The sequence below is a fragment of the Monosiga brevicollis genome, genomic scaffold, assembly GCF_000002865.3.
Source record: "Monosiga brevicollis MX1 MONBRscaffold_14 genomic scaffold, whole genome shotgun sequence".
Taxonomy (NCBI): Eukaryota; class Choanoflagellata; order Craspedida; family Salpingoecidae; genus Monosiga; species Monosiga brevicollis.
The window spans coordinates 156,204-181,641 of NW_001865051.1; the positions used below are offsets into that span (position 1 = coordinate 156,204).

General features: G+C 55.1%; 8 protein-coding genes across 8 annotated transcripts in view; 4 read left to right on the top strand and 4 right to left on the bottom strand.

The window, feature by feature from the left end:
* Nucleotides 1-424: 424 nt before the first annotated feature.
* Nucleotides 425-2,014, top strand: MONBRDRAFT_37510 (uncharacterized protein; the record flags this gene model as incomplete). The annotated part of the gene is made up of 5 exons (XM_001746742.1): nt 425-635; nt 717-795; nt 880-1,009; nt 1,221-1,275; nt 1,387-2,014. The coding sequence occupies 5 exons, from the start codon at nt 425-427 to the stop codon at nt 1,512-1,514; spliced, it is 603 nt and encodes a 200-aa protein (XP_001746794.1). The 3' UTR covers nt 1,515-2,014.
* A 224-nt stretch (nt 2,015-2,238) lies between these two features.
* Nucleotides 2,239-4,018, bottom strand: MONBRDRAFT_32866 (uncharacterized protein; the record flags this gene model as incomplete). Its single annotated transcript, XM_001746867.1, has 7 exons — nt 3,866-4,018; nt 3,663-3,763; nt 3,442-3,556; nt 3,286-3,339; nt 3,055-3,126; nt 2,893-2,956; nt 2,239-2,740 (listed from the first exon to the last, which is right to left on the bottom strand). Exons 1-7 carry the CDS (start codon nt 3,876-3,878, stop codon nt 2,239-2,241), a joined length of 921 nt encoding a protein of 306 aa, XP_001746919.1. The 5' UTR covers nt 3,879-4,018.
* A 326-nt stretch (nt 4,019-4,344) lies between these two features.
* Nucleotides 4,345-5,965, bottom strand: MONBRDRAFT_37512 (uncharacterized protein). The gene is made up of 6 exons (XM_001746868.1): nt 5,547-5,965; nt 5,393-5,444; nt 5,196-5,273; nt 4,981-5,063; nt 4,795-4,878; nt 4,345-4,652 (listed from the first exon to the last, which is right to left on the bottom strand). The coding sequence occupies exons 1-6, from the start codon at nt 5,622-5,624 to the stop codon at nt 4,581-4,583; spliced, it is 447 nt and encodes a 148-aa protein (XP_001746920.1). The 5' UTR covers nt 5,625-5,965; the 3' UTR covers nt 4,345-4,580.
* A 436-nt stretch (nt 5,966-6,401) lies between these two features.
* Nucleotides 6,402-7,917, top strand: MONBRDRAFT_32868 (uncharacterized protein). The gene is made up of 4 exons (XM_001746743.1): nt 6,402-6,525; nt 6,653-6,703; nt 6,825-7,109; nt 7,427-7,917. The coding sequence occupies exons 1-4, from the start codon at nt 6,435-6,437 to the stop codon at nt 7,549-7,551; spliced, it is 552 nt and encodes a 183-aa protein (XP_001746795.1). The 5' UTR covers nt 6,402-6,434; the 3' UTR covers nt 7,552-7,917.
* A 979-nt stretch (nt 7,918-8,896) lies between these two features.
* On the top strand, nt 8,897-11,309 carry MONBRDRAFT_26377 (uncharacterized protein; the record flags this gene model as incomplete). Its single annotated transcript, XM_001746744.1, has 10 exons — nt 8,897-9,008; nt 9,133-9,228; nt 9,347-9,465; nt 9,566-9,664; nt 9,761-9,887; nt 9,998-10,197; nt 10,314-10,405; nt 10,528-10,612; nt 10,696-10,854; nt 10,971-11,309. 10 exons carry the CDS (start codon nt 8,897-8,899, stop codon nt 11,307-11,309), a joined length of 1,428 nt encoding a protein of 475 aa, XP_001746796.1.
* Nucleotides 11,310-12,192: 883 nt separating this feature from the next.
* MONBRDRAFT_32869 (uncharacterized protein) lies at nt 12,193-16,140 on the top strand (the record flags this gene model as incomplete). The annotated part of the gene is made up of 17 exons (XM_001746745.1): nt 12,193-12,397; nt 12,543-12,628; nt 12,714-12,823; nt 12,945-13,081; nt 13,172-13,317; nt 13,418-13,615; nt 13,732-14,055; nt 14,148-14,286; nt 14,392-14,441; nt 14,549-14,715; nt 14,799-14,862; nt 14,966-15,011; nt 15,080-15,159; nt 15,255-15,311; nt 15,435-15,486; nt 15,583-15,695; nt 15,799-16,140. 17 exons carry the CDS (start codon nt 12,193-12,195, stop codon nt 15,913-15,915), a joined length of 2,091 nt encoding a protein of 696 aa, XP_001746797.1. The 3' UTR covers nt 15,916-16,140.
* An 86-nt stretch (nt 16,141-16,226) lies between these two features.
* Nucleotides 16,227-18,498, bottom strand: MONBRDRAFT_26379 (uncharacterized protein; the record flags this gene model as incomplete). Its single annotated transcript, XM_001746869.1, has 9 exons — nt 16,227-16,734; nt 16,817-16,910; nt 17,025-17,106; nt 17,182-17,243; nt 17,370-17,569; nt 17,674-17,809; nt 17,903-17,987; nt 18,090-18,347; nt 18,424-18,498. The coding sequence occupies 9 exons, from the start codon at nt 18,496-18,498 to the stop codon at nt 16,227-16,229; spliced, it is 1,500 nt and encodes a 499-aa protein (XP_001746921.1).
* Nucleotides 18,499-20,728: 2,230 nt separating this feature from the next.
* Nucleotides 20,729-25,438, bottom strand: part of MONBRDRAFT_32870 (uncharacterized protein) — a gene marked incomplete at its 5' end in the record, with an annotated part of 11,873 nt that continues 7,163 nt past the window's right edge. The window contains 14 exons of the mRNA XM_001746870.1: nt 20,729-21,133; nt 21,239-21,343; nt 21,416-21,807; nt 21,835-22,055; nt 22,095-22,201; nt 22,360-23,004; nt 23,173-23,335; nt 23,522-23,631; nt 23,740-24,008; nt 24,110-24,232; nt 24,345-24,503; nt 24,701-24,743; nt 24,876-25,045; nt 25,253-25,383. Coding sequence (XP_001746922.1) covers nt 21,008-21,133; nt 21,239-21,343; nt 21,416-21,807; nt 21,835-22,055; nt 22,095-22,201; nt 22,360-23,004; nt 23,173-23,335; nt 23,522-23,631; nt 23,740-24,008; nt 24,110-24,232; nt 24,345-24,503; nt 24,701-24,743; nt 24,876-25,045; nt 25,253-25,383 — 2,764 coding nt within the window. The 3' untranslated portion in view covers nt 20,729-21,007. The remainder of the gene's footprint in view (nt 21,134-21,238; nt 21,344-21,415; nt 21,808-21,834; nt 22,056-22,094; nt 22,202-22,359; nt 23,005-23,172; nt 23,336-23,521; nt 23,632-23,739; nt 24,009-24,109; nt 24,233-24,344; nt 24,504-24,700; nt 24,744-24,875; nt 25,046-25,252; nt 25,384-25,438) is intronic.

Below are 25,438 nucleotides of genomic sequence, written 5' to 3' on the forward strand. Positions count from 1 at the left end.
CAATAAACCCGTATACAGAACTTCATAAAGTCCTCATTTGTGTGCAACACATAGCTCTTGATACATTAATAATACTGCATCTTCTCAAAAGTTCTCTTTGATTTCCTCATTTGAGCAGAAGGTGTGTCTGTGTGTGTCTCTCTCTCTCAATCTCTCAATCTCTCAAGCTCTCAAGCCTCTCTTTTTCTCTCTTCCCACTCTCTCAAAAACTCTGACTTCTCTCTCTCTCTCTCTCTCTCTCTCTCTCTCTCATTTTTTTTTTTTTCTGGCAAACGGCAGTCGGGTCGACATCGCAATTCTATTTTTCAAAGTCACTTTGACAGGGACCCAAGTCGTGTGGCTTTCGCTCTTGGATCATCTTCTCGTAGAGAAGGCGGGGGGGTGAGTGTATTCAACGCACCGGCGCCCTTCGCGCACGGCCGATATGGCTGGTAAGTTGCTCTTGGGCATGAGATTGTTTTTGATCGTCTTTCGGCCTCATTGTGGTGGTGATGGTGACGTGGTGCTAGACGGCGCACCCGAAGGGGCGGCCGCCGTGCCGCCTGGGGGCGCAGACGCCCCTATCCTGGGTGGCGGGGAGCATGGCCTCAGCTTTGCCCGCCCGCTGGATGCCCTGAACCATGTTCTGGCCACCGGTACGTGGTGCAACCAAGGTCTCGCTCTCCGTGCTTGCTTCGTGACCCGCCCTTCACTCGAACGTGCCGCCTACGCTTTAGGTTGGGGATTCATGCAGAAGAACGGCTGGTATGTTGTGGCCATTGCCGTTCTGCTCTACCTCATCTACGACGCCCTAAAGTACGTGGTGGGGCTGTGAATGGTATCGGCTAGGTGAACAGGTTGGTTGCTGATGTTGCTGCCTTTGTCTTGACGTCGGCTCAGACCACGATTGCAAGCTGCCTACCGCGCTGCAACGGCGCTGCCCCCGGTGCAGGCCAGCCAAGAATCGGTTCTTGCTGCCCGCGCTCGCCAACAGGAAGAGTTTCTCCGTCGCTCAGCTGCTGCCAAGCAGGTGTGTCATGCCTCGAACTTCCTCTTTCTTTGCCAGACTGCTTCCATCATCGACGCCCGCTGTCCGTCGTCCATTGGCTTTTTTTTTTTTTCCTGTTTCGTTTTTTTTCTTCCTTTTTTTTTTTTTTTTTGGACTTGAAATGTACGGCTTACACGTCTTGGCACGCTTCACTCGACTGCGTGAATGGCACACTCGCAACGTTCCAACACAGCTGCGCGAAGATGAGCGTCGCCAAGCGGTCCTGGAAGGTCGTCAAGAGCGCCGCGGTTCGTCGGTTTTTTCACCTAAATTGCTGCAATGTTGCCCGTTGCCTTTGACCATCTCTGCCACCGCATTTGAGTGTACTCACCATTTCTTATGGCCCCCTCGCTCCACAGTGAACCGTCCCACAGGCCAGGACATGCCGCGACCCAATCTGTCAAGCAGTGTTTGGGGTGGGGATGGCAATGGTGGAGGCGACTCATGCCGGTGGCGACCCGGAAACCGCCGCCCACGCGGTGGGTGAGGTTAATTGGACAGCAACAGGCCAAGTAGATGATGCGGCTGGAAAACATGCTCCGCATGTGCTGCGCATGTGGCGCCACCGCCGTCTGCTTTCTCCGTGCTTGCTGTCCTCGTTTATCTGTTTTAACGACCTTGAGTGTGGTGCCACCATCTCAACATGATGGTGTCAGCCCCTTGCTGGAAGACGACGTTCTCTTCGCGCCTTTTTTGCTTCGTCTCGAGCGGGTGCTGGTTCTTTGAAGGTGGTTATGCTCGTGTTTTAATACGCGTGCATGCTTCCCAAATATACCGTCACTCCCACGTACAAGCAACAAGGACGCTAAGATAGGCCGTCTCCTTAGTGACGCGTCGCATCCCAAGCCGCAAGGCCGATGCTAACGCTGATAAGCAAGGATTCCGCTGCTTGCGCCCGGTCTCGGTTGTGCTGTTTCCCACGATAAGGACCGAATGCTGTATCTTCAGCCAAGGTTTTGCGTGTGTAAGAGGCACTGGTCTGTGTGGCCAGCCTCTGGGCTTTTGGCCCATAACGCTCGGCAATTGACGTGTGCCTCTTTTCAAGATTGATGATAACATGTTTCTGCGGACAACCTTTGTTTGAATTTCAACTTTGGGCCCCCTCGCTGGAGCTGGGGCCCGTGCTGATCCGCCACACCGGCAACCAGCTCGGCGTGGAGGCAGCACGAAAAGATCAGCAGACGCCCGGCGCCTGTCAGTCCCAGTATCAGCTACGCCTCCTTTGTAACTTGGCGGTAAAACTTGCGCAGCTGTTCCAGGAAGACAAAGGTCAAGATGGTTTGTGGGCCTAGGCGGGCAAAGGCCGGCAATGTGCCCTTGTACAAGGCAAGTACACCTTCGGCCTTGACGGTGCTGGCGCCGCAAGCAAAGGCTGAAGCATATGTTCCCTTGGGCGCAGCCATGATGCGCGTCTTGATGACATCAAAGGGCTGAGTCAGGAGCGTGGCCACCACCCCGGCCATGGACGAGGCCGTAAAGTGGGTTATGAGGTTGTCTTGAAAAAGCCCCCCAGTGCCTTTGAGCAGAAAGCTCTTGCAAGTGTCATAGCTGGCAATCTGCCCGGCCGTCATGAGCATGGCACGTTGAACGTTGGGGCCAAGTCCGGCGTAGAGGCTACCCACGCCCTCGGTGCGTGCGATGCGAAACAAAGCGTCAAAGACGTTCTTGTAGCCTCGACGCTGTTCCACGGGCAAGCGCCCGTCGTCCTGCATCCTGTCGGCGCGAACGTGCCAAGTGAAAGGAAAGGGTATGGAAAGGCAGGATGAGCACCAGCACACAAGACGGCAGGCCGGACAGGGCGAAGGTTTGGCACCGGGAACGTTGATGTACAGGTGCGCTGGTACAGAACAGAACCAAAGACTGACCGCACGTTGCACACGTCAGCGGGCGTACCCACCAGCCCACCAAGACCACCGGCCGCCATGCCCACTGCCCCCATGACGGACATACTGATGAGCCAGAGGGGACAAGTGCAGGTGTGCTCACGACGAGGCAGGTTGCGGGCCTGAAGGGGGGTGATTGCTCACCTGCAAACCGCTCTGGAGTGTTGAGGTCACGCCCTTGACGCTGCTGGACCTGCATTTTCATCCAATCATAGGCTGGGTGTTTGGAGAGCGAGGCAAAGCACGTGGACAGTGAGATGGCTCCACACGCCGGTGCATTTGCACTTGTTCAACACATCGAAGAGCAGACGACCAGGTGGTTGATGAAAAGCCATGCGTTGGCGTTGTGGACGGAGAATGATCGGGCAGGCGTACCGGCAAATCGTGTGGTCGAGTAGGTGCCCTGACGGAGCAGGCTTGCAGTGAGGCCTGGACAGAGGGATTGACGCTAGATGGTTAGGATTTGGAAAACCAAGGGCAAGACCTGACGTCCAGTCTGCTGGCACGAGAGACAAAGGAGGATGGACGCACCGCGGTAGAGCCCCGTGATGCCTTCGGCAGCCACGAGGCGAGTGCAGGTCGTGACGAGGCCTGGCGGGCGGACGCCGGTACCACGCGTCGCCGAGGTGTTGGTTTGCATGCGGACCTGGTCAAGCAACGCAAAGACCCTTCCGTGAATTTGCCAGCAAGCTTCTTTGGCGAGAAAACCAGCGCCAGCGAGCTGTTTCCGCCGAGGGTGATCAGGGCCATACCTTGAGCAGGTCGAGTGGGTGTGTGCAACTGGCGGCCATCATACTGGCGGTACCACCAAGCATCAGGTAGCCGAATCCGCGCTGCACGGGCGCAGCATTTTCTAGACGGTGCATGTGTTCGTGAGAGATGGGCCGGAGCTTGGAACCCTGGTCGGTGGCAGGAGCGGGGTGACCCGGCCTGCGCGCTGATGCTGACGACTTACTCTCGGCGCTCATGCTGACGGTCGAGCAGAAGCAGACTCTATGACTCAACCCTCGTATGTATGAATGAATTTGGAGAGTACAAATGGTTTACCCCTCTCCTGAGCACGCCAACCGGGTGCAGACCCGTGCACGTCGAGCCACGAGCTGCCGCGATCTTGGCCACTACCGCCAAATGCGCTCGCGTGTGCGAAAAAAGTGAGAGAGTCACGCACACAGCGAGAGAGAGAGAGAGAGAGAGAGAGAGAGACAGAGAGAGACAGAGAGAGAGAGAGAGAGAGATTCACGTGTGTTGTTGCTTTTGGTGTCTCCTGTCTCATGTTGTGTGGTTCTTCATCTGCTTGCAAGTGTGCAGGTCTTTTCCTCCTGTCTTTTCTTACAAGGTCGTTGGGCTGATTTGTGCATCGGGCTGAGACACGTCTTGTTGACAGCGTCCAGCAGAGAACGGAAGATGTTATGTTCGTAAGAGAGGAGGGAGAAGCAGGTGTAAAGGAGTGAATTCACATGCCAAGCACTCATTGGCACCGGGGAGATGCGCACGGCACACCATAGGGAAGCACCGACACAACACACAACAGCCGACGAACGAGTTTCAGGATTGCGATAGATTGGGCGCGGCCCATTTGACATTGCTTTGCCCTTTCAGAAGGCAAGGCAATCTTGGCCATTCTTGTGGGTAAAGAAGCAAGAAGAAAAAGAGAAGGAAGCCTTTTCAATTTACTTCTTGCTCGGCTTGCTCGCCAAGGGCTCGCCAATGTTCTTGCCACGCAGCTTGACGCCAAGAACACGCTGTAATGATTGAGAAGGAAGAAAATGCATCCCCGTGAGTTTATAATATCAAGGTGAGCCGCTGTGCTGGCAGGCTTAATGACCCACAAGAGCAATCTGCAAAAAGACGCAGATCAGGCCCGGACAAGACAAAGTGACGCACCTCGAGCTTGCCGAGAATCTGCTGGTTGGGGATGGCCTTGGAGGACTCGTACTCCTGAATGATCGAGGGCTTCTCGTTGATCCGCTGCAAGACAAGACAAGCACAACGTTTGAGCCAGGGGGATGCAACATTGGGTACAGTGACACTCGCAGGTGCGGAACGAGGTGAGGATCCGGGCAAACGTACGGTGGCGAGGTCCTTCTGGGTCAGCTTCTTCTCGTTGCGGGCCTTCATGATGGCCTTGCCCACCGACATGCTAACCTTGTCGTCTACAATTACGATGGATAGGATATGAGTTGGGCACAATGACGAGGGTACAGGGGCACAACAAGACTGGGCCGCGTGTTTTGTTCGGAAGTGCATCAAACAGGTGAGGCGGAAGAGGGGAGCGAGTGACATACGGTGGAGCTCCTCCGTCTCCTCAGCCAGACGAGCCGTGTTCTTGTCCATGGAATGCTGCTTGTTGGTACCAGCAGCATCTAAGCATGATATGGACGTCGAGCAAGGATGATGAATACATGACCGGAAGGAAAGGTCAGCGTATTGAGTCATAATAACAAAAGGCGAATAAAATGAGAATGCCCGTCACGCCACTCACACTTGAAGCTAGTGTCGATGGAAGCACCCTTGCGACGAGCATCGTTCACGGCCTGCAAGTAACAAACCCAAACGTGAACCAGGCGTTGACCAATTGAGGGGCAGGTGTGCGTGCAAGCGGTTCGGAAATATTGACCAAAAAGGGAACAACATACCGAGGACGACTTGGCCTGCGAGGCGGTGGGCTTCTTCTTGCGAAGCACAGTCACGGAATCCCAATCGGAGTCAGCCATGATAGCGGTTGTGTTTGGAGGAATAAGAAGCTGAAACCTGGCCCCAAGGCACGGCAAAGGTGGCAGTTCACAAATGAGAAAAAAGTGCTGGTCAACGTTGAATCAGCGTCGTCGATACAACAAAGGGTCGATCGAAAATGACGACGCAGGATACAACACAACAAGATACGAATGGGCCACAAGGTGTCTGTGGAGCACGGCTGAGGGGCCAAGGTTGGGCGCGCACCGTCAGGCCTGCTTTCGGGCTGCTGACGAGTTATGCAAAGGGTCTGGCTGTATAACGAGAGCTACAACGAGTCGTTTTTAGCCATCGCCACCTCCATGACCCCCGCGCAGCATGACCCCTTCAGCACCCGCCCCACCCCTCTTCCACAAACACAAGTATCACCATCACCCCAGCCCCATCTCTTCCCGCGCTGCCCTTTTGACACATCACACACACATCACACACACACACTTACAAGTTTGAACGAAAATACACACACATACACACACACACACACACGCAAGGGGGGCGTTCAGTGGGAATAGCATTTACTTGAAAGAACGCTTGCGCAGTGTGTGGTGTGTTATGATGCTGGATGACCTTACTCTTGCATACTGGCCCAGTTCTTCTGCTGTGTTTCGTCAGAGAGGGGACACGGTGGCATTGACATCTGGTAGCGATGGAAGAACTGACATGTGGTAGTGGAATGGTTGATGTGATGTGTGGAAATACGAATCAACGGAGGATCAGAAACAGGGTTGAAAAGTATTTTAAATTTTAACAAGATAAGAGCGCGCGAAGGCAGTGACAGGGTCCGAGTCGACATGTTCGGCCGGCGCCAATCGGCTCCCCAAGGCGCAGGCGCCCCCGACGGCTCGGGCACCGTCCTCCTGCAGGGCCACCTGTACAAGCAAGGTGAGCTCGCGCAAGGCCAAAAGAATAGGAGGGGATCATACATCCACATGCACGAGATAATTGCCTGGCAGCTCGTGGAGGCTGGCAACCTCATTCCCTTTCCCTGCCGCCCCCCTATGACTGTCAGGCAAAATCTTCCCGACCTGGCGGCGACGCTGGATGGTCCTGTATCAGGATGGTGAGTTGCTCTCTTTTCCTCTCTGATGCCAGCCTCCTTCGTTGCACTTGAGCACTACCAGACCATGATCTTTCTCCTCACTGCTTGGCAATGCTACCGCCACCCCGCCACCTTGCCACAGGCCACATTGACTATTTCAAGCCGCGCGCCACAGTTCACAGCCCGCTGGGTCGAGAGAAAGGGGCCATTTGGCACATCAAGGCCGTTGTTGCAGGCTCCGACCTGGGCTTGGTCCCCTGGCCCCGAGATGCCGCTGCCTCGTGTCGCTTTTCCTTGCCCACACGTGCAGAGCGCACCTATCATCTCTATGCCGAAAGCCAAGTGGAAGCAGATCGCTGGAAGCGCGCCCTCATCTCCCTGTCAGACACCAAGCGCCTCATTACTTACGACGAACTCCTCCGGGGTGGTCGGTGATGTGCCCTGCCGCAAGCAGCCGCTGTGGTTTGCTGGCTTGGTGCCCTTGTTTCCCCACCAGGGATCATTGTTTTAGGAGCCGTACCTTGTTCTTTTTTTATTCTTGGACCAATCTTATGCTATTTGAAAGAGCAGCGGACCTGTTGCGCTATGCTATCCCGCGACCAATTTTGAAGCTTGTCGTTCTACCGTACCATCTACCGCTCCCCTGGAGTCACTTTCGAGGTCACTGTATGGAGCTGCGAAGTGACCGAGCTGTGGCGTGTCGCCTGAAGAACCGCTTTCGTAGTCAAATTCTTGATGACAGAGACGTTCGCATTCTGATCGAGTACGTGGCCCTCTACGGCAAGGGCGGGACGGCAGCTGGCGCGCGTCAGCAACTTTCCTCACAGGAGTACAACCCGCATGAAGAGGGGGCCAAGATCGAGTATTGAAGCACCTGATGGTTGAAGCTATTTGCGACACGACGTGCTACATTACTGCTTGCCGTCACGCACGGCCAGTGAAGACGATGCGTGTGCACTGCAAGATGCGCAGCATGCGCGTGACAATAAAACTTAAAGCTTACGACGACACCAGATGCGCCGCCGGTGGTGCTTTACGTGACCAAGACCATGATCAGTTCAGGCTGGCCCGATCGAGGACGCTCACGTTCAGAGTGACATGGTGTGCAATTCGAACCAAACGCAACCACTCTCCCCGCGCGGACGATGCGAGCGAGACGTTTCGAGACTTCGAGACACCACCAACCGCCTGTGTGGCCATAGATAATGTGCATAATAAATTGACGAGCTAAATGGTGTGGTGTTTTTTTTTTTTTCCGGACCGGTTTTCTCAATCTGACTCGAACATGGAAACAGTTGCCGTACCAGTTCGAGCTTTGCACGAAGCGACTTCCAGACAGGCTTGCACACATACCCTCACCTCATGACCGCCGATGGTCGAACCACCCTGCGGCGTTTCAACCTTTCAACCGGGACCAAACGAGCGATAGGAGATGATCCTCGCAAGTGAAAAAAATGATGAAAAAATTAGTGAAAATTACCCCGAAACTCACCATAATACAAATTTACCACAGGTAAGCTTTTTTTTACGAAACAACACCAAGACGACACGAGAGACTCGGCTCCCCGAGGGTGCACACACCCTTGCTCTTTCCCCGCTTGTCCCTCTCCCGCCTCCTCCTCACTGCCTGGGCTTCCCGGCGGGTGTGCCGGTGGGTAGGACCAAGGTCATGGGTGATTATTCGCATCATGAGAGAGGATGGGTGCGACGCACTTCGGCACCGTACGACGAGCGTGCGCAACAACGATATGAAGACCGGTCCAATGGGCAGCGCCGCGATGCCTGGCCCGAGCACCGTCCGTCCAGCGAAGCGAGGCCCGAGGGCCCCGCCTACAACCACGCCTTCAGCCACGGACACCCACATGATCATCGGGCGCGAGCTGCTAGGTTCGACGACCGCCGCGGAAACTACGATCGATTCAGCCCCCGCCACCACCAAGCCCGCTCATATCCGGGCCCAAACGGCCCAGACAATGGTCGAGGCCATTTCAAGACCCGACACCACCACCGGCAGCACGACTCTCCACGATCTGAATCACATTCGCCGCAGGGCAGCCAGTCCGACCCCCCTACTTTGGAGGTCCTGGAATCTAATCCTCATCTTCTCCAGGTGGGTGCTGGGTTTGCTTGTGGAGCTATGCTCGTTTGCGATATAGCGGCAGCTGTAGGTGCTCGCCAGGCTCAGCATCGCACTCATCATGTAACCAGGTGGTCATGAATCCCGGAGCTGGCTATGAAAGCCGCACCGATCTTCCATTTGAAACCATTCTCAGGCCAGACGCCCCAGCGGTACCCTACCGCCGCCGCAAAAACGAGCGAAAATCAGGTGCTGAAAGCAAACGCCGTCCAGTCCTGTTTCAGCCCCTCCCCTGGCCCGTCTCCAACCGGTCGCTTGACATGGTCTGCTCTCATCTTCAACATCTGTCCTCTTCTCGCCTCACCACTCTCAGTCATTCACTGGGGTCAGCGTAAGCTTTTGCTATGTGAGATCGAGTTTCTCTTGCTCCATGGCGACAAGGCGCCTCTCGTCGTCTACGCCGGTGCTGGTGAGCCTTGCTGGTTGGCTTCTCAAATATTCTTGAGTACAGTTGGGTCATGTCTACCCATTGCACACGGAGCCTCATGCCGGTCCCCATGGTGGAATCACCTGACAACATCGGTTAGCACCTGGCCCACATGTCAAGATATTGATGGGCATGTTTCCCAAACACAGTTTTGTGTGCGTGGACCCCGCGCCCTTTTCCAAGCAACTGGTCGAAAATGATCGACTCATTTTGCGTCAGGTAAGCCTACTGTTGTATTTTGGTGTGCTTGTCACAATCTGTTCAAAGTGGGAACGCACGGGCGAACCTCATCCTGTGTGCACCCCTCGACGGGCAACAGGAAATGTTTACGGACGACGTGGCCCGCGAATTCGCGGACCGAGATGTCCTTTTTTTGTCAGACATTCGTAGCGCCGACCCGGATATCATGGACGAAAAGGTCAGCACCGCCTGTCGGGCTGCCTACCAGCCAACCGTCTCCACGTTTGCAGGTCCCTGCTTGTCATCTTAACTGACTTTGGCTTGGATTGTGCAGGAAGTTGACTCTCAAGTCGTGGCGGACCAAGAGGCGCAAATGCGTTGGCATCTTTTGATGAAAGCCAAGGCTTCCTTGCTCAAATTTCGACTCTCCTGGAAGGAGGGTATTACCAACTATCTCAAAGGTCCGTGAGTGTAGATTGCTCGCTCCGACGAGCTACTTCTGCCCACTTCAACAGTTCTGTGCCACATGCCGTTCCTGATGTCCTGCTGTTGTTTCCATTCGCGATTTTAGGTGATATATACCTGCCAATCTGGGGTCCCATGACCACGACCGAAGCCCGCCTGCTGGTCGAGGGCACGGAGATGCAGGGGTACGACAATCAAAAGTATGAGCAGCAAATGTTCTTTTTCAACACGGTGGCGCGGGTGGCACGGTATGAGCACGACGTCAAAGCCGTGGGCATCGATTTTTGCTACGACTGTCGCGCCGAGGTCAGGCGTGCAGCTGTGACCGTTTCCCATTACATTTTTACCGCAAGCGTGCGCCTTTTCCCACCTGCTATTATCCTCACGAGCTCACTTTATCAATGGGTCGGTGGCACCTCCAGGTTGAGGTTCTTCGACGCTACATCAAGCAGGAGCGTACGGCTGATTTGAGTGCAGAGGAACTAGCAGAGCGCGTGGGTCGCTTGTCAGAGCGGTGCGTTGACCAAGACAACCCTGCAACGACACCTTGCCCCGTCTTGTCTGACCATCATCCGGCGAGTGATCGACTCTGTCTGATTGTTGGGACTCGCTCACCACCTGCTCCCGTTTGCTCAGAATTAGTCGGGAACTAGGCCATCGTACGCTGGCCGACGGCAACTCAGATCCAGGCGTGCGCAAACAAGGCATTATTCAACGTCAGGTATAGGCGGCAGCCCGCTGCCATGTTCGTTATGCTTGCCCAACACAAGCCTGATACTTGCTCGGCCTTGATGCTGATCGTAGTACATTGCTGGCAAGCCGGCCTATGCCAAACGCAAGCAACACGAGGCCCAGTACAGCAACACGGCCCAGCGCCTGATGGCTGGCATGGGCTATAAACAGGGCAAGGGGTTGGGGCGTGAGGCCCAGGGTGCTGCCGAGCCCATTCTCGAATCCTCACAGGTGCGGCCAGAACAGCACAAGACCTTCCAATTTGGCTGGGCTCGTCACACCTGTGCCTCACCATGCACTGTCTTGGGTCATCGCTCCCTGTCTCTCTTTTCTTCCATTTATTTCAGATTGGCCGTCGCGGTTTGGGCTTTAGCCTGGCTGGACATCGCTTCGATGCCGAGAAGGAGGGTGCTGTTAATCATGACCAAAATCTGGACGAAAGCGGTGAAAAACCTGCCAAGACGGCCAAGCCCATGGCCTTCGAGTTGGCTGGACAAACGCTCTCGACCGTGGGCCAAGTGGCTTCAGACCTGAGCACCGGTGAGCCGCCGGCACAACGGACCAAGATCCAGAACGAGCACGAGACAGAGGCCTCGGAGCAAGGTGCTTCGGGTGACGACGCGAAGCCATTGTCTCCAAGTCACAGTCAAGCTGAGACAGCGAAGAAGGAAGACGGCGAGATTTAGCTTATGTTTGGTTTGCAATAGACGCCCGAGAGTTGGGCAGTCTGATGCTTTTTTGATGGATCTGATCTCTGTCATTGTAAAAACAACAACAACAAGAGTCTGATCTCTGTCATTGTAAACAAGAGTCTGATCTCTGTCATTGTAAAAACAACAACAACAAGAGTAGTAACAAGAACAACAAAAACAAGCGTAGTCACATCAGCTCCAAGGCTTGATCTACCAGTGGAGACAGGACCACCTTGCTTGCTCTGCTCTGGATCGCTTTTCGTGGCTTTGGAGGTCAACGTGAACTGCTGGTGCTGGTGATGTGATGCGAAATGTGAGCCATTGACCTCTAACGAGTTACTCATGAAAGCCCCCTTCAGTCTCCGTGATGGCAGGCAACTTGACCATTTCTCATGTCTCTATCATCGTACAGCTCCCCTTCGCACCTTCCCCCCTCCCCCCCCTATGTCTGAGATCTGAGATCATCTACTATGCCATGGCGACTCCCTCCCTCCCATTGTGCGTGAGAATTCCACTTCTCGAAAGCAAAAAAAAATCACACACATTTACACATTTACACACTTACAACCTTAAACTTACACACTTACACACTTACAAGCACATGTACATGTCTTACATTCGGACTCGAAACACCAGGACTGTTAACGTTCTTGTTGTTGTTGTTGTCGGACTCGGCTGAGCCCCAAACGTAAGGTACACACACACACGCACTCACGCACACACACGCACTCACGCACACACACACACACACACACACGCGCACTCACGCACTCGAAGATCAGTCGCCTTACAGTGACTGTGTTGGATTTTTTTTTTTTTTGGGACCTTGACACCTCACTGCTGCTGCGGTTGGCGAGAGCAGGAGCGACCGAGGAGCATGGAGGCGACGACGGCGGTGGCCAGTGCCTTTGATCAGGATGATGCCCCGCCTCCGTATGCTTGCGATGGGCCGGACTTGGAAAAGCCTGGTGCCGCTTCGATGAGGCAGCCTGGCTTCACGGCCACGCCCGCACCCGGTCTGGCGCCCACACTCGCGCCCGTGCCTACGCCCGCGCCTGCCCCAGCACACGCCATGTATCCAGGTAGAAAGCCTCGCCAACCACGCTCTGCCGCCTCCATGTCCCCACCCCCCTTCTTCAAGACAAACCAGAAAGATAGCAAATCCTCATGTACCTGCCTTTCCGCGCCAATGCCTAGCCACGCTTGGCTCCGCGATGCCTCCTCCAGCCTTCAACTCAGCGCAGGGCTTTCCGGCCATCCCTCAAAACATGACCATGGCACCTCAAATGAACCCAATTGCAGCTAATGGCCAAGTGCGCTTCCTCCCTTCTTGCAGTGGCAAATGGTATGATTGCGAGCTCACACCAAGGGTCTTGTACGTTTTTCCACACGGAGTAGCTTGTCATGTTGGAGCTGCCTCGGCAACAGTGGGAGCCCGATGAGGCACGACAAGGCTGTAATCTCTGCGAAATGCGCTTCACCTTTTTCAAGCGCCGCCATCACTGTCGGTTCGTTGACTTTTTCTCCTCTCCACGATTACCCCTACCACGTCTACTGCTCAAAGCAGGAAGACCGAGGATACACAGGCCAGCTCATCACTCTTGTCTTTCTGCTGACGTGCTCTGTTAGTCTGTGTGGTATTTTGGCGTGCGAGGCTTGCTCAGGGCGGCGCCACCCACTGTATGCCTCCACCCGCATTTGCAAGCGTTGCTACAGCACAGTCATTGCCAAGGCCGCAGGCCTGCATGGCATGGATTGGTATCATGGTTCGTATGGCATTAGCTCCGGGTGAAGCAAGCTTGCCTCGCCCCTGATGCTCAGGCATCCACACTGATCATTGTTTATCCACCACATAGGGCCAGTCAGCCGCTCGTTGGCCGTGGTGCGCCTGACTCATGAGCTGGCGGCAAACGGCGACTTTCTGGTGCGCGAGTCCAGCAGCGTTGATGGCTTTGTCTGCATCTCAATCCGTGTTGCTCCTGATAGCATTCAGCATATCCTGGTAGGCCCGGTGCATCAGCTTTCCGTCTGACCTGATGATGTTTCGTTGGATACAGCATCTCACGAGTTGTTGGACTGTTTCGCTTGCCACATCGACCTAGATTCGTGGTTCAGCAGGGCAGTGGATGACACAGCGAGGCGGCACTGCGTACCCCACGATCCAAAAGCTGATTGAACGCATGATGGAGTCTCAAATGATCAAGCGCCCTGCAGCAGTCTTGGATAGCCATGGCCGTCCCGTAGCGATTATCGACTCCTGCCCAAGCTGCGATTTTGCTCTCCCCGATCGCCTTGCTCGGGTATGCCCGATCAGTTTTGGCCGTCCGTGCAGATCATGTCACACTCACGCGTGTTTCTTTTTTTTTTTTTTTTCTTTCTTTTTTTTCGTGGCCAACTATTCGGTTCACATGTTCAGAATGCCGCTGATGACCATCCTTTTTGCCCCAATTGCGGCACGCGACTGCGATCAACGCAAGCACACCTCGAGACGTATGCCCTCTACGATCATGATGACGCTGGAGGTGTAACTGCCTCAGCGCCGCAAGAGGGCATGTACAGCGAGCTTGATGACAATCGTGTCATCACCAATGTGCCAGAGCCCGTTTCGGTGCCAATTCACGAGCCCGCGGGATCTGCTGTGGAAGCTGTGGGGGCGACGGAAGCTCCTGCGTTCAGCCCAACTCCGGTGACAAATCCCCTGCCGCAACCAGCTCAAGCGCCGGCCACCCAACCGCAATCGGTATGTTGGCCTTTTGTCAAAATCTCGCACCGTCTCCTTGATCCCTTGTGATTTGACCGCCGCTCACTCCCGTTTTGCATGGATAATTAAAGGTGCCCGGCGGCTATTCGCTGCCACCCGTGGCGAATCTTCAGCAAGTGCACCCAAACTGGCAGCAAGATGAGCGGCTTCGACTACTCAGCCCGCTCATCTTGAACCGTGCCGAGTTGAGTTTCCGGTTCGGCTCACTTGGTAGGTTTCCCCCTCCCCCCCGCCCCCCATAATCGCGCAAACTAGCCAGACACATGTGGCGTATTTGGTGCGGTAGCTCATTCAGCTGTTGTGCTGCCCATCCAGGCAAAGGCGCCAGCGGCAACGTGAAACCCGCCACCTTCCGTCAAGAAGCGGTGGGTCATCTCGCGATGTACCACCATACCTCATGGTTGCAGGTTGGCATCGTGTACACACCCTGTTCTCAACGCCGTATGAACCATGCGTGCGCCCGGTTCTGCAGGTTGTCATCAAACAGGCACATGAAGGCTGGGAAGATGCCATCTTGCACGAGGCAATTTGCCTCTCCGGGTTGCACCATCCGCGTGTCGTGAAGATGATTGGACTTCTTCTTGACCATCCCCGTCCAGCCTTGGTCATGGCTGAAGCTCAGCAAGGCTCCCTCTCAAGGTTGGTCCTGACGTCGTATCACTCATGCTCTACTTGGCTTTGCTCATGAAGCATGCCACACTTGTGCCACATGTGCGAACCAGATATCTGGAGAAGACCTCCGTCAAGAAGGTGACGCCGCAAGTGCGCCTCAAGTTTGTGACTCAGGTGTGAATTTTCAATGCCGTCATGGATTGCCAAGGTTTGCACCGCCCTCTTTGGGAGCTCACGCCGTTTGATCTGCCTCCCACGTTTGAAATTGCCTGCTTAGATCTGCGAAGCGCTCGAGTTTCTGGCCTCGCGAACAATCGCGCACGGTAAGCGTTTGCGGCCGAATGTCACAGCTGAAGCTACTCTATGTACTCATGCAACTGAATCCCAATAGGCGATCTGGCTACCCGTAACGTACTTTTGAACAGCAATACCGATTGCATTCTTGGTGATTTTGACCTGGCATCATGGCAGGTACGCACTCGCATCGAGCGTGTCTCGAGCATATTCTTTGTCGTCTCCGTGTGAGATTCAAGTTGATATTTGCACGCATGCTATACTCTACGCAGGGCTCAGTGCGCAAGGACTACGCCGAGCGCATTGCCGTGCGTTGGATTGCACCCGAGGTACATCACCCTCTGAGACTTTTGAAGGCGCAAGCTGAGCTCCGACGTTTGGGTGTTACAATATTGCCTCATTCCTGTCTGTTTGGTTGGTGGCCAATTCTGACTGGGTTTTTCCATCCGCAGTTATTGTTCAAGACCGCTCTGCCCACACCCTGCTCTGATATGTGGAGCTACGGTAGGCTGCCTGACGAAAAAGATTCAGGCCGACGCAACCGGCATGCTCATCACAGGCATCTTTATCCGAATGGCTCGAAATGGCACCATCCCGTAGGCGTGACGTGCTGGGAAATCTACAGCCATGGATCAAAGCCGTACGGCAAGATGAGCCTGAATGATGTCCGAGCTGCTTTGCACGCTGGCACGGCCCGCCTCGCTCCACCCCAAGTAAGCTCGAATTCCTTTCAAATCAGGCCACCAGCCGCATGCACGGGCAAAATCTTGCCCAGCAAACGCACCGCACGCTCATCAACCCTTGTACTCACGGCAGCACATTGAAGAGGGGGCGTGGCATACGCTGTTTGCCCCGTGCTTCCTTCCTCCAGCTTCGCGCGTGACAGCGACAGCGATGCGCCACATCTTGTCGACTGTCACCCTTCCCAAGTGAAGGCCCGGTGCGGCAATTTCAACGAACATGTTTCGCATTGATTCAGATGATAACGATACTTGTAGTGATACGACGCCCTTGTGTTGTAGTTGTTCATATTGCTGGTGAGGACCGCCGCCAGCAGTGAGTGGTGAAAGTATAGTCGTGGAGAGAGCGAGCTGTCCTCAGTGGCAAGTCGATCACTTGCTTATACCCCTAGCCAAGTTCAATTAACATGAAAATTTCTCTCATTTCAGTCTACTAATTATCCTTTTAATCAAGCGGCAGCCAAGTCGAAATGTTCAAGTCATCGCGCGCGTGCAGCCACGAGGTTATTCGTGATGCAGCTGGTACACGAGCAACGTGCCCTCACTGTTGGCCACGAGCAGTGCATCGTCGGTCCGTCGCCAAGATACGGCAGACACAAATCCACGAGACGCGGGCTCAGCGCCTGCTTGACCAGCCGCAACCACGGGTTGGGGCACCGCTGCTTCGGTGTCACAGGCACCTCGAAGCAGAGGCGCAGTCAGCCCCTTGTAATACACGTACACCGCGTTGTCCTCTGACCCTGTTACGAAAAAATTGGCGTCTCGGCGTGCCAGGCCAACAAAGTTTCTCTCGTTGCAGTGCCCGGCGAACGCGCGATGGGCGTTTTGCTGGTCCACACGCCACACGCGCAGCGTGCCATCCGTGGAAGCAGAGAGGAGCTCGTGGCCAGACAGAAACTGAACGTAAGATACAGCCTTTTCGTGCCCACGGAAGGTCCACACCTCCTTGTTGGGCTTTCGCAGGTCGTAGTAGTGGATGTGGTGATCGGCCGAGCCAAATGCCACGTAGTTGCTGTGCCAACAATCACATGAGAACCACACCCTCGCGCTCACATTCACACAGTGGCTCAAGAGGCAAGCAGACGAGGCCTCACCCGTCAGATTCATTGAAGCGCACGCAGCAGACGTTGGCTGGGCCCGTCATTGTGTATACCGAGTGCTGAGGGATTCGAGTGCTCCAGATCTTGACTGTGTTTGTGAACCATCCAAACAGAGATTGACATTGAGCAAAGTCCCGTGTAATCGGAGCAGCCAAGGAAAAAAAACAACAACAAAGGGCAGTAGCGCCACTACCGCCCGTACCTTGTCGATCATCAGAGCCGCTGGCTAGCAGCACAGGGTTCTGTCGGTTCACATCCACGGACCACACCCGGCGCTCGTGTTCCTGCAGTGGCAACGATGCAGACCTTGGTCAGGCTCACAGTGCTTTGTTCAAGCTGTTTGTGAACGCGATGCATACCTGGAATACTGTGATGGGAGTGCCCGCGTTAACGTCCCATACGCGTACGCTGCCGTGGTTGTCTGTGTGTGAGCGGTAATTCGTAAGAGTGAGCACTACCGGGTAGATGGGCTGCGGTTACGCGTGGCGGGAACCTTAGACACAGAGAGCAACGTGCACAATGGCATGCTTCGCGTTGAACGTCACACCTGAGCTGGCGAGCTGATGCCCTTGGACTGGGTTCCAAGCTAAACAGCTGATCTTGGAGGGGCAGTCCATAGTCAGGATGGGTAAATGAATCTCCGCGCCTTGTCTGCCGCGGCTCAGAACCGTGTTGTAATCGTAGACACGAATTTGCTTGCTCACGCCGGCAGTGGCAAAGCGGTTTTCTTCAGGGTCCAACTCAATGCTACAGCATCAAGAGCACAGAAGTTGGCAATTCGGCGAAATTGAGGTGGATTGGGAAGATCGTCATGGACACAGCATCAGAGGGTCAGTGTGGGGTTCACAAACCTGGAGACAATTGAGTTGTTGTTGTACAAATCACCGTAACGCAAGCGGCACACAGATTCCAGGCGTGCAAATTGATCCATGTTGCGCACATCATCCGCGAAGCGCCGAAAGGCCTCTCGCTTATCATCGGCCACGGCTACAGGGTTGGGAACACGGGACAGAGATGAGTGCACTCGGCCGGTACTCTTCTCGGCTACCATCCGCCCAACGCCCATGCGCGGTAACAAACCGTGGTGTTCCAGGTAGGCCTCTTGCAAATCGTCAAAGTGTTTGTACAAGCGTGCTTGCAGGCGCCGCTGATGATTGGCTCCGACCTAAACTCGCACAAGGTGGTCATGTTAGCAAACCATTTGGGACGCAGACAAAGCAGTATTCAGGCTGCATGCACGAGCCAAGGAAGCAGGGTTGAGACTTACCATCAGATGCGGCAGCTGGTCTCGGGACTCGGAGGCATGTTCAAAGTCGAATACCGCCCTTTGCGAGTCCGATGAGCTGGTGTCGATGGTGGGTGTCGATGTGGAAATGATGGATTCTGCTGCTTGTACCGGCTGTAACTGCTCAAGCCCACTGTCAAAGAGTTGCATTTGCTGGTTGAGACGTGCCATTTCGCGTTGCCGGCGCAGTTTGGCCCGCTCCAGAAAGGTCCGGCAAGCCTCGTGAAGCATCTCCTCACCCTGTCGCCAAGAACAGCCATGAGGTCAACTGCAGTACCCCACAACTTTTGAGTTGGTCCAGTGTTGGACAGCATACCTCGTCCAGCTCTTTGGTGGATGGTGTTTGGTTGGAGGTGGAATGGGTCACGGCCAGGGGGGCCTTGCGACCCATGCTTGCCGGAACCTGAGTCTCAACGCCGCTATCGCGTGAAGATGAATCAGTTTCTGAATCTAATAATACGGCCGGTGGGGTGAGCCCAGTAGAGCCAGTCAAGTCGAGAACGGCGACGTCTACACACCAAGTTGTGCTTCGTCGGTACAAGGAAGAAGGTCGTCTGGCGCCCAAGTGGCATTACAATCACGCGCTGGGCACGCAACTCGGGCGGGCTGGGTTGCATTGGCAAATGTCTGGCAGCATGCGCCACTGAATAGTCACGTGTGCGCCAAAGGCATCGGGGAAGTTGCATGAGAGCGGGCATCAAGTTACTTCGGCAGCGAGAGGATCACGCCTGGCGTACCAGAAAACATGAAGGCATGGCGCTCGGACGGGACAAGTGGGCGCGTGGAGACACACGGGGCTGGAGGGACGATCAGAAGTGAGAGAGTCAACCAACGGCAGAACCACTACCATACGAAATGCTTTGCACAAGACGCACCAAACAAGAGCATGGGAAGAGGCAGCCTTGAGTTTGGCGCGTTTGGCATCGGGAGAAGGATGGTCCACGGACAAGGCTTCAGCAGCACGGCAGTCGACTGCGGAAGGGCAGTGACTTGAAGAAGCCGGTGAAAGCACGGTACTCATGGTGCTTGTTAGGGAAAACCAAATCCCTCAGTCACACACGATGATCGCAAGCAGTAGTAGCGATGGCGACCGAGAACGCGTTCAGGGCAGCGACCCAGAATGAGGCTGGCAAATGCACGTGCGTGTCAGAAAGAAAAGCAGCAAGTGGCAGTCGGTCGCGAATGCAGCAATCAACAAGAGGTTGCGAGGGAAATGCGTGGACGAGGGCAGAAGCCGAGGGTGGTGTCAGGGCGATGGTGTTTGCAAATGCAGCAGTCGGACAGTGTTATGTCACACGGCACGAGGCGGGAAAATAAGACCAAGGTCCGTGTGTTTGCCCGATGGTATGATGTGATTGGTGGATGGGATGTGTATGTGTACGATGATCAAGGGCGATCCACACAGCCAATGGGCAATGGGCGGCACTGCATGGGATGGCAGGTGGTGTTCCTTCGTTTTCCCCTTGCGCCGCTCGGCTCCCGTGCCTAGATCGGGGGTTCCTTTCTGTTCTCTCCTTTGAGCTGTTATCTGCATGCACCGACTCAACGGCTGGCATCCTGCGACTTGACGTGACAGCGTCAATTGGAGGCAATATCGGCCTCTCTTTCCCTCAACACGGCCCGAGTCAACCAAGCGCCGGCTCTTGGTTGATGATGATGGAGAGGTGAATTGGGGACGTGATCAGACTTGGGTTGCGAATGGGCACATGTCCTCAGTTGTGTGCCTTTAATTGAAATGGGCCACGCCGAAGGAATCGGTGATGGTGATGGAGGCGGATGTGACCGGAAACCGTGAAGGCATGAAAGGTGATGGGTCGTTCGAGGAGGGCGGTGTTTGCGATTGCGATGCGCTCCTCAAACAGAGAAGCCTTTGCAAGCAACCATATTCGCGCGGGGCTGCTGGTGATGGAGGTCATCCACTTTTTGCGCCACGAAACGCCTACTCGCTCAAAACTTGCATGGTCGGCGTAGGGACAAAGGAGGCTGATGGCCATCACCCCACAGGACATGGCTGTCAATCTTCCAACGCCACTCTCACCAGCAACCCAGGTGGAGGTGACATGGTACATCACACGGGAAGGGAATCTAGGTCATGTGTAGGCGCGCCTGAGTCGTCTCGGTCGGCTCAAAGCCCATAACAGGCGAGGGATTCTTTAAACGATCAGCAATGTGACACGGCGCACGTCGCCAGGCTGGCCGAAAGGAAGCATCACGATCCACAGCATCCCTCCTTACCGGCTTTCCTTCTACCCATCTGGTACCCTGAGCCTCGAACCACCACGACTGCATTTGCTTCACTTGAGCCATGGGGTGCATACCCATACGCACACAAAATGGCGCAGATGTGATCAAGCTGTCACATGCACCACTCTCTACCTCTCTACTCTCTACTCTCTCTACTCTCTCTCTTCTTTCATCTCTCTCTCTACTCTACCTCTCTACTCTCTCTACTCTCTCTCTCTCTACTCTCTACTCTCTCTCAACTCTCTTCTCTCATTTTTTCTTACATTCTGATCATCATCAACATCAGCAACAGCAACAAGGCGCAACAACCTAACACTAAGGTGCTGCTTCTGCGTCAACATGTCAGTTACGTGGAGGTGCCCGTGGGAGGGCTCAAACAAGGGCAACGGGTGTCAATTCGCGGCGATCACAGGGCTCTGGGGTGGCACATCGGGGCTGAGATGCATCACGGCCTCGGACAAAAAGACGGGTGGAGCCAATCAGCGGCGATCGATGATCGTGTACATAATGGGCGAGCGATCGCCCCAACCAGCACAACTCTCGCCGGATATTCGTGTACGTTCAAGACGGCACAACAGGATATCAATAGAAAACAACAAAAGTGACGTTTGATTTCGGTGGTGCTGAAGCACGCAACCAAGCCTTCATCGAATGATTTACTCCACAGAAATGGGAATGCTGAGGCGCGCCTCGTGATGTACTTCGACGGTCCAGGTGCCCGGAACAGCTACGCGCTCCCCACGGCTGTTCACGACGCTCAAGTCATGTGGGGTCACAGGAAACTACATGCCAACCAATCCATGACAAGAGCATCTCGATGAGGTCGCTGGCTATTCAACACACGGTAAGCCCGGAAGTCAAGGCCGAGGAGGCCGTATTCCTCTGACCTGAATGGAAGTCGTCTCGCCGGGCTTGAGAAACACGCGTTCGAATCCACACAGGCTTTTGATGGGGTTGCCATCAGCTCCAGGCGTGGTCGTTTTGATGAAAACCTAGGGGCACAACGGAGCCATCGCGCCATGAGTCTTAGCTCAAGCCCAGTGCGCCGGCGCCCACCTACTCACCTGCACAACATCAGCGCCAGCCACCGTGCCGTTATTCTGTACAGTCACAGTAATGTAGTCCTCCGCGTCCACCTCATCCCTGATGAACGAGGTCTGCCCACGCGCTGCGACCCAAGCACGCACGCGCTCTGCAGATACACGCAGGCTTGGCGTCGAGGTCTCATAGCTAAACGACGTGTAGGAAAGGCCAGTGCCATAGGCATAGACCGGCGTCCCCGTGTAAAAGCGATAAGTGCGACCTGGGTTGCCACTGGTCGCGTTGGGCCGCATGCCGTCGTCGAACATGGAGACTTGGTTCACGAGATCCGCAGGGTACAGCGTGTACGGGAGACGGCCACCGGGGTTGTTGTCGCCAAACAGTGTCTCTGCCAAAGCCTGGCCACCGGCTTGGCCTGGATAACCGCACCACAAAATCGCACCCACGTTGTCCAGGTCTTTGACGGGTGTCAAGTCCACGGCCCCGCCCGTCATAACCACGACCACGATTGGCGAGCTGGATGCGTTGGCCACTTGGGCCACCAGCTCTGCCTGCATACCGGGGAGGGCGATAATCTCGCGGTCGTGGCCTTCACTCTCCTGCGTCTGATCCAAGCCAATAACCATCACCACCGTGTCGGCGGCCTTTGCGGCGGTCACAGCGCTGGCAAACCCACCATCTGAAGCGCAGCCAACATCACACCCTAATTCCAGCGCCACGTTGCTCACGTATTGCTGCACGCCCTGTTGTGGGCTGATTAAGAAAGGTGCCTTGCCGTTGTAGTTGCCCTGCATGACACCAGTCGCATTCTAAAGCACGATGCACGCCAAATCCCAACGACCGCGAGGGGAAGAGCAAGTGGCAATAGCAAGTGGCAAGTGAGCCGGCGCGACAGTCGCCTATGAGTGTTGATCGAGACATGCACAAAGCCTATATAGTGTCCCACACGACATAGGCCGACACCGACCGCATTGGGGCCAATGAGAGCCAGTTGCTTGATGCTGCTGGCATCAAGGGGCAGTCGGCTGTCGCGATTCTCCAGGAGTGTCATGCCTTGGCGCGCTGCCTCGAGCGCCAGCTGTTGGTGCTCGGGTGTGTTGACGGCGTCTGTGGTGAGGTTCAAATAGGGTTGGTCCTCAGCAGGGTCAAACATGCCCAATCGAAACTGCACTCGGAACAGGTTGTAGAGCGCCTGATCGACAGTGGCATTGGTCACATCTCCGCTGTCAATGGCATCGGCCAGATGTTGGGACAAGAATGAGCCGCAGTCCACATCCATACCGGCCGACAGGACGCCGTTGACCGTCGCCCCGGTCGTGTTGTAGTATTTGTGATTTGAATACACATCTTCCACGGCGCCGCAGTCCGAGGTGATGTAGCCATCAAATCCCCATGCTTCACGGGCCAGCGTGGTCATGATATCAGCATTGGCGCATGAGGGTACGCCATTGACCGCGTTGTAGGAGCACATCAGGCTCGATGCCCGACCGAACCGCACACAACTCTCAAAGGCTGGCAAGTAGGTGTCGGCAATGTCCTGATCGGTGGCAATGGCATTGAAATGGTGGCGATCCACGTTGTGCCAGTCCTCCAGGTTGTAATCGAAAAAGTGCTGTCGGGCGGCCAAGGTAAGGTGGTAAGATATCAGCCCCAAGGGGTTTCAGAACAGGCAGCAAGGAACAACAACGAGGAACCGGGGTTGATGGGTGGAATCCAATGGAGGAGGGATGAACTGGCTTTATAATGGCACGTGTAGACAACTTTGCAGGATGAGGCGTACCTTGCAGCACGAAGAGGCTTTGATGTATCGTGTATCCTCACCCTCTTGCATGCCCGGGACAAAGTTGGCCGCGTAGAGGCCAGTGGCATACGGGTCCTCACCCGGAGTTTCTTGGCCTCGACCCCACCGAGGATCGCGAATAATGTTAATGTTGGGGGCCCAGCTGATGGGGTGAATGGCGGGCAGGGGAGTAAAAAAAAAAAAAAAAAAGAAAAAAAAAAAAAAAAGGAAAAAGAGCAAAGGGTATTGTGATGTGAAAAAAAGAGAGAACAAGAAAGTTCACCGGAGGTGCCCGACGCATGAATGCAGCATGGCTCAGCAAATGAGCAACTGGGCAGGGATAGCTTACAAAGTGAGGCCAGCCTGATTGACGTTGTTCATGGCACGCGCCTCGGTCGAGATGGTCATACCAATATGGTGCCAAAGCGTCTTGTTGAAAGAAGCACTGGTATGAATCACCTGCGCATTGTGTGCAATGAGGTGGTGGGTGCGAACGTGAGCAAACCGTGTTCGAGCGGGCGCGTCCTAGCCGGGTGAGTTGGTTGAAAGTGGTCTGGTCTGTGCTACCTGAGGGAAGGAGGTGGCAGCTTGGACTTTGCCCATAAAGGTCACACCGGGGCTGAAGCCAACGCCATGCAGCGCCTCTGACCACCACTGATACGCGGGGAGACCGGCGTCGGCTGCGGCGCCTGCGGTGTTGGCTGTAAGGGCCACCTTGTCCTGGATGGAGAGGCGGCTAATGACATCGCGAATGCGCGTGTCCAAGTCCAAGGAAGCATTGCAGAAAGGAAAGTTTTTGGCTGGCAGCTCATCGCACGGGCGAGGGCGGGGCGGTGCTAAGCATCGGCAGGCAGACCCGCGATATGGGTTTGGGTCAGTTTGCATGATGCGCCTCTCGCCTAGCCTTGGGATCAGCTTTGGGAATGGCGCAACCGACCTGCATCGATGCAGAGCGAGGTATCGGCACCATTTTGAAGGAGCCCCTCAGAGGTGAATATCCATTTTTGAGCGGTGCTGCCAGTGCAAGTGTTGATCATAACCGTCTGGCCAACGGAGGCAGCTGTAGAACGATGTAAAAGTAAACATTTCCCTTGACATCAAGAGAATCGAGAGAGGATAAAAAAAAAAAAAAAAAACAAGACAAACTAAAACAGTCACGCGAGCGCTCGTACCATCAAAAGCCGGGGCAATGCAGAGGCCTGTGGAGCGCTCTGTGATGGTTTTGTTGCTGTTGACAAGCCATGCTTCGTTCTGTTTGTGCAAAAATCCAAATTGGTCGTGCCAACACAGGGCCAGAAATGGGCCAGTGGACATGGCAGTAAGATGCGTATCTAAAAAGAAGAAGGAGAAAGCCAGGCCAGAGAGCCCAAGAAACGCTGCACCTGATGCGCCGGGTCCTTGTCACCGGGGTGGCACGGGCTGAAGGTATACAGTGCTGATCCAGCTGTGATTGGAGGGGAGGATGACATGTGAGGGACGGGATCAAGGTCCGGGTCGCTTGGCAAGGCGCAGCCACTTGAGTGCTTACGGGCAGTGGCATAGCTGGGTACATCAACGCAGGCGCCAGTACTCTAAGGGATCCAGCCATGCACCACGATCAGGGGCTGCTTCGATGCACGCGGCGTGGGGCCACCATCAAGGCTATGAAGCGGCACAGCAAGGGATGAGCTGGCTTGCCCAGCCAGTGGCTGCAAGAGTCGTACGTTGAGGATGATTTCGTCGGCCGTGCCGCGTGCAAAGATCTGATTGGGATTTGAAGCATCACACTTGTTCAAGCCCAACAGTGGGCCAGCATCTCCGTTGACGGAGAGGGCCAGCAAAGCCACGGCCCAAACCGTGCAGCCGCCCAGCTTCATGGCACTGGTGCGTTTTCCTACGGCCCGAACCCGTTGTGAGATCTCACGATCGGCAGCATCATATCAACTTCTGGGCCTTGAAATCGAGCAAGGCTCCAAGATCGCGCACCCCCGCCGTCCCCTTCCTTCACACTCACCCACCGCCTGCCCGCCCCAGAAGCCATGCCCCTTCCAGTGGCCACCCAGTGACGACACCCTGCCATCATCATCCTCATCAAACTTACTGAGAGAGAGAGAGAGAGAGAGAGAGAGAGAGAGAGAGAGAGAGAGAGAGAGAGAGAGAAAATAAAACAAAAACACAGAGACAAATCGCGTCCCCTTTTGAAACTTGGGACGTGGCGGGTGCTTTGACTGGCTTTGTGTGTGTGTGTGTGTGTGTGTGTGTGTGTGTGTGTGTGTGTGTGTGTGTG

What these genes read in the sequence shown, in the direction of transcription:
- MONBRDRAFT_37512 (XM_001746868.1), bottom strand. Translation starts at nt 5,624, where the DNA reads ATGGCTGACTCCGATTGGGATTCCGTGACTGTGCTTCGCAAGAAGAAG. An exon ending in CGCAGGCCAAGTCGTCCTCG is followed by an intron (nt 5,445 to 5,546) that starts GTATGTTGTTCC and finishes TGTTACTTGCAG; the next exon opens with GCCGTGAACGATGCTCGTCG. An exon ending in CCCAGAAGGACCTCGCCACC is followed by an intron (nt 4,879 to 4,980) that starts GTACGTTTGCCC and finishes CTTGTCTTGCAG; the next exon opens with CGGATCAACGAGAAGCCCTC.
- MONBRDRAFT_32868 (XM_001746743.1), top strand. Translation starts at nt 6,435, where the DNA reads ATGTTCGGCCGGCGCCAATCGGCTCCCCAAGGCGCAGGCGCCCCCGAC. An exon ending in GATGGTCCTGTATCAGGATG is followed by an intron (nt 6,704 to 6,824) that starts GTGAGTTGCTCT and finishes ACCTTGCCACAG; the next exon opens with GCCACATTGACTATTTCAAG. An exon ending in CGACGAACTCCTCCGGGGTG is followed by an intron (nt 7,110 to 7,426) that starts GTCGGTGATGTG and finishes TTGATGACAGAG; the next exon opens with ACGTTCGCATTCTGATCGAG.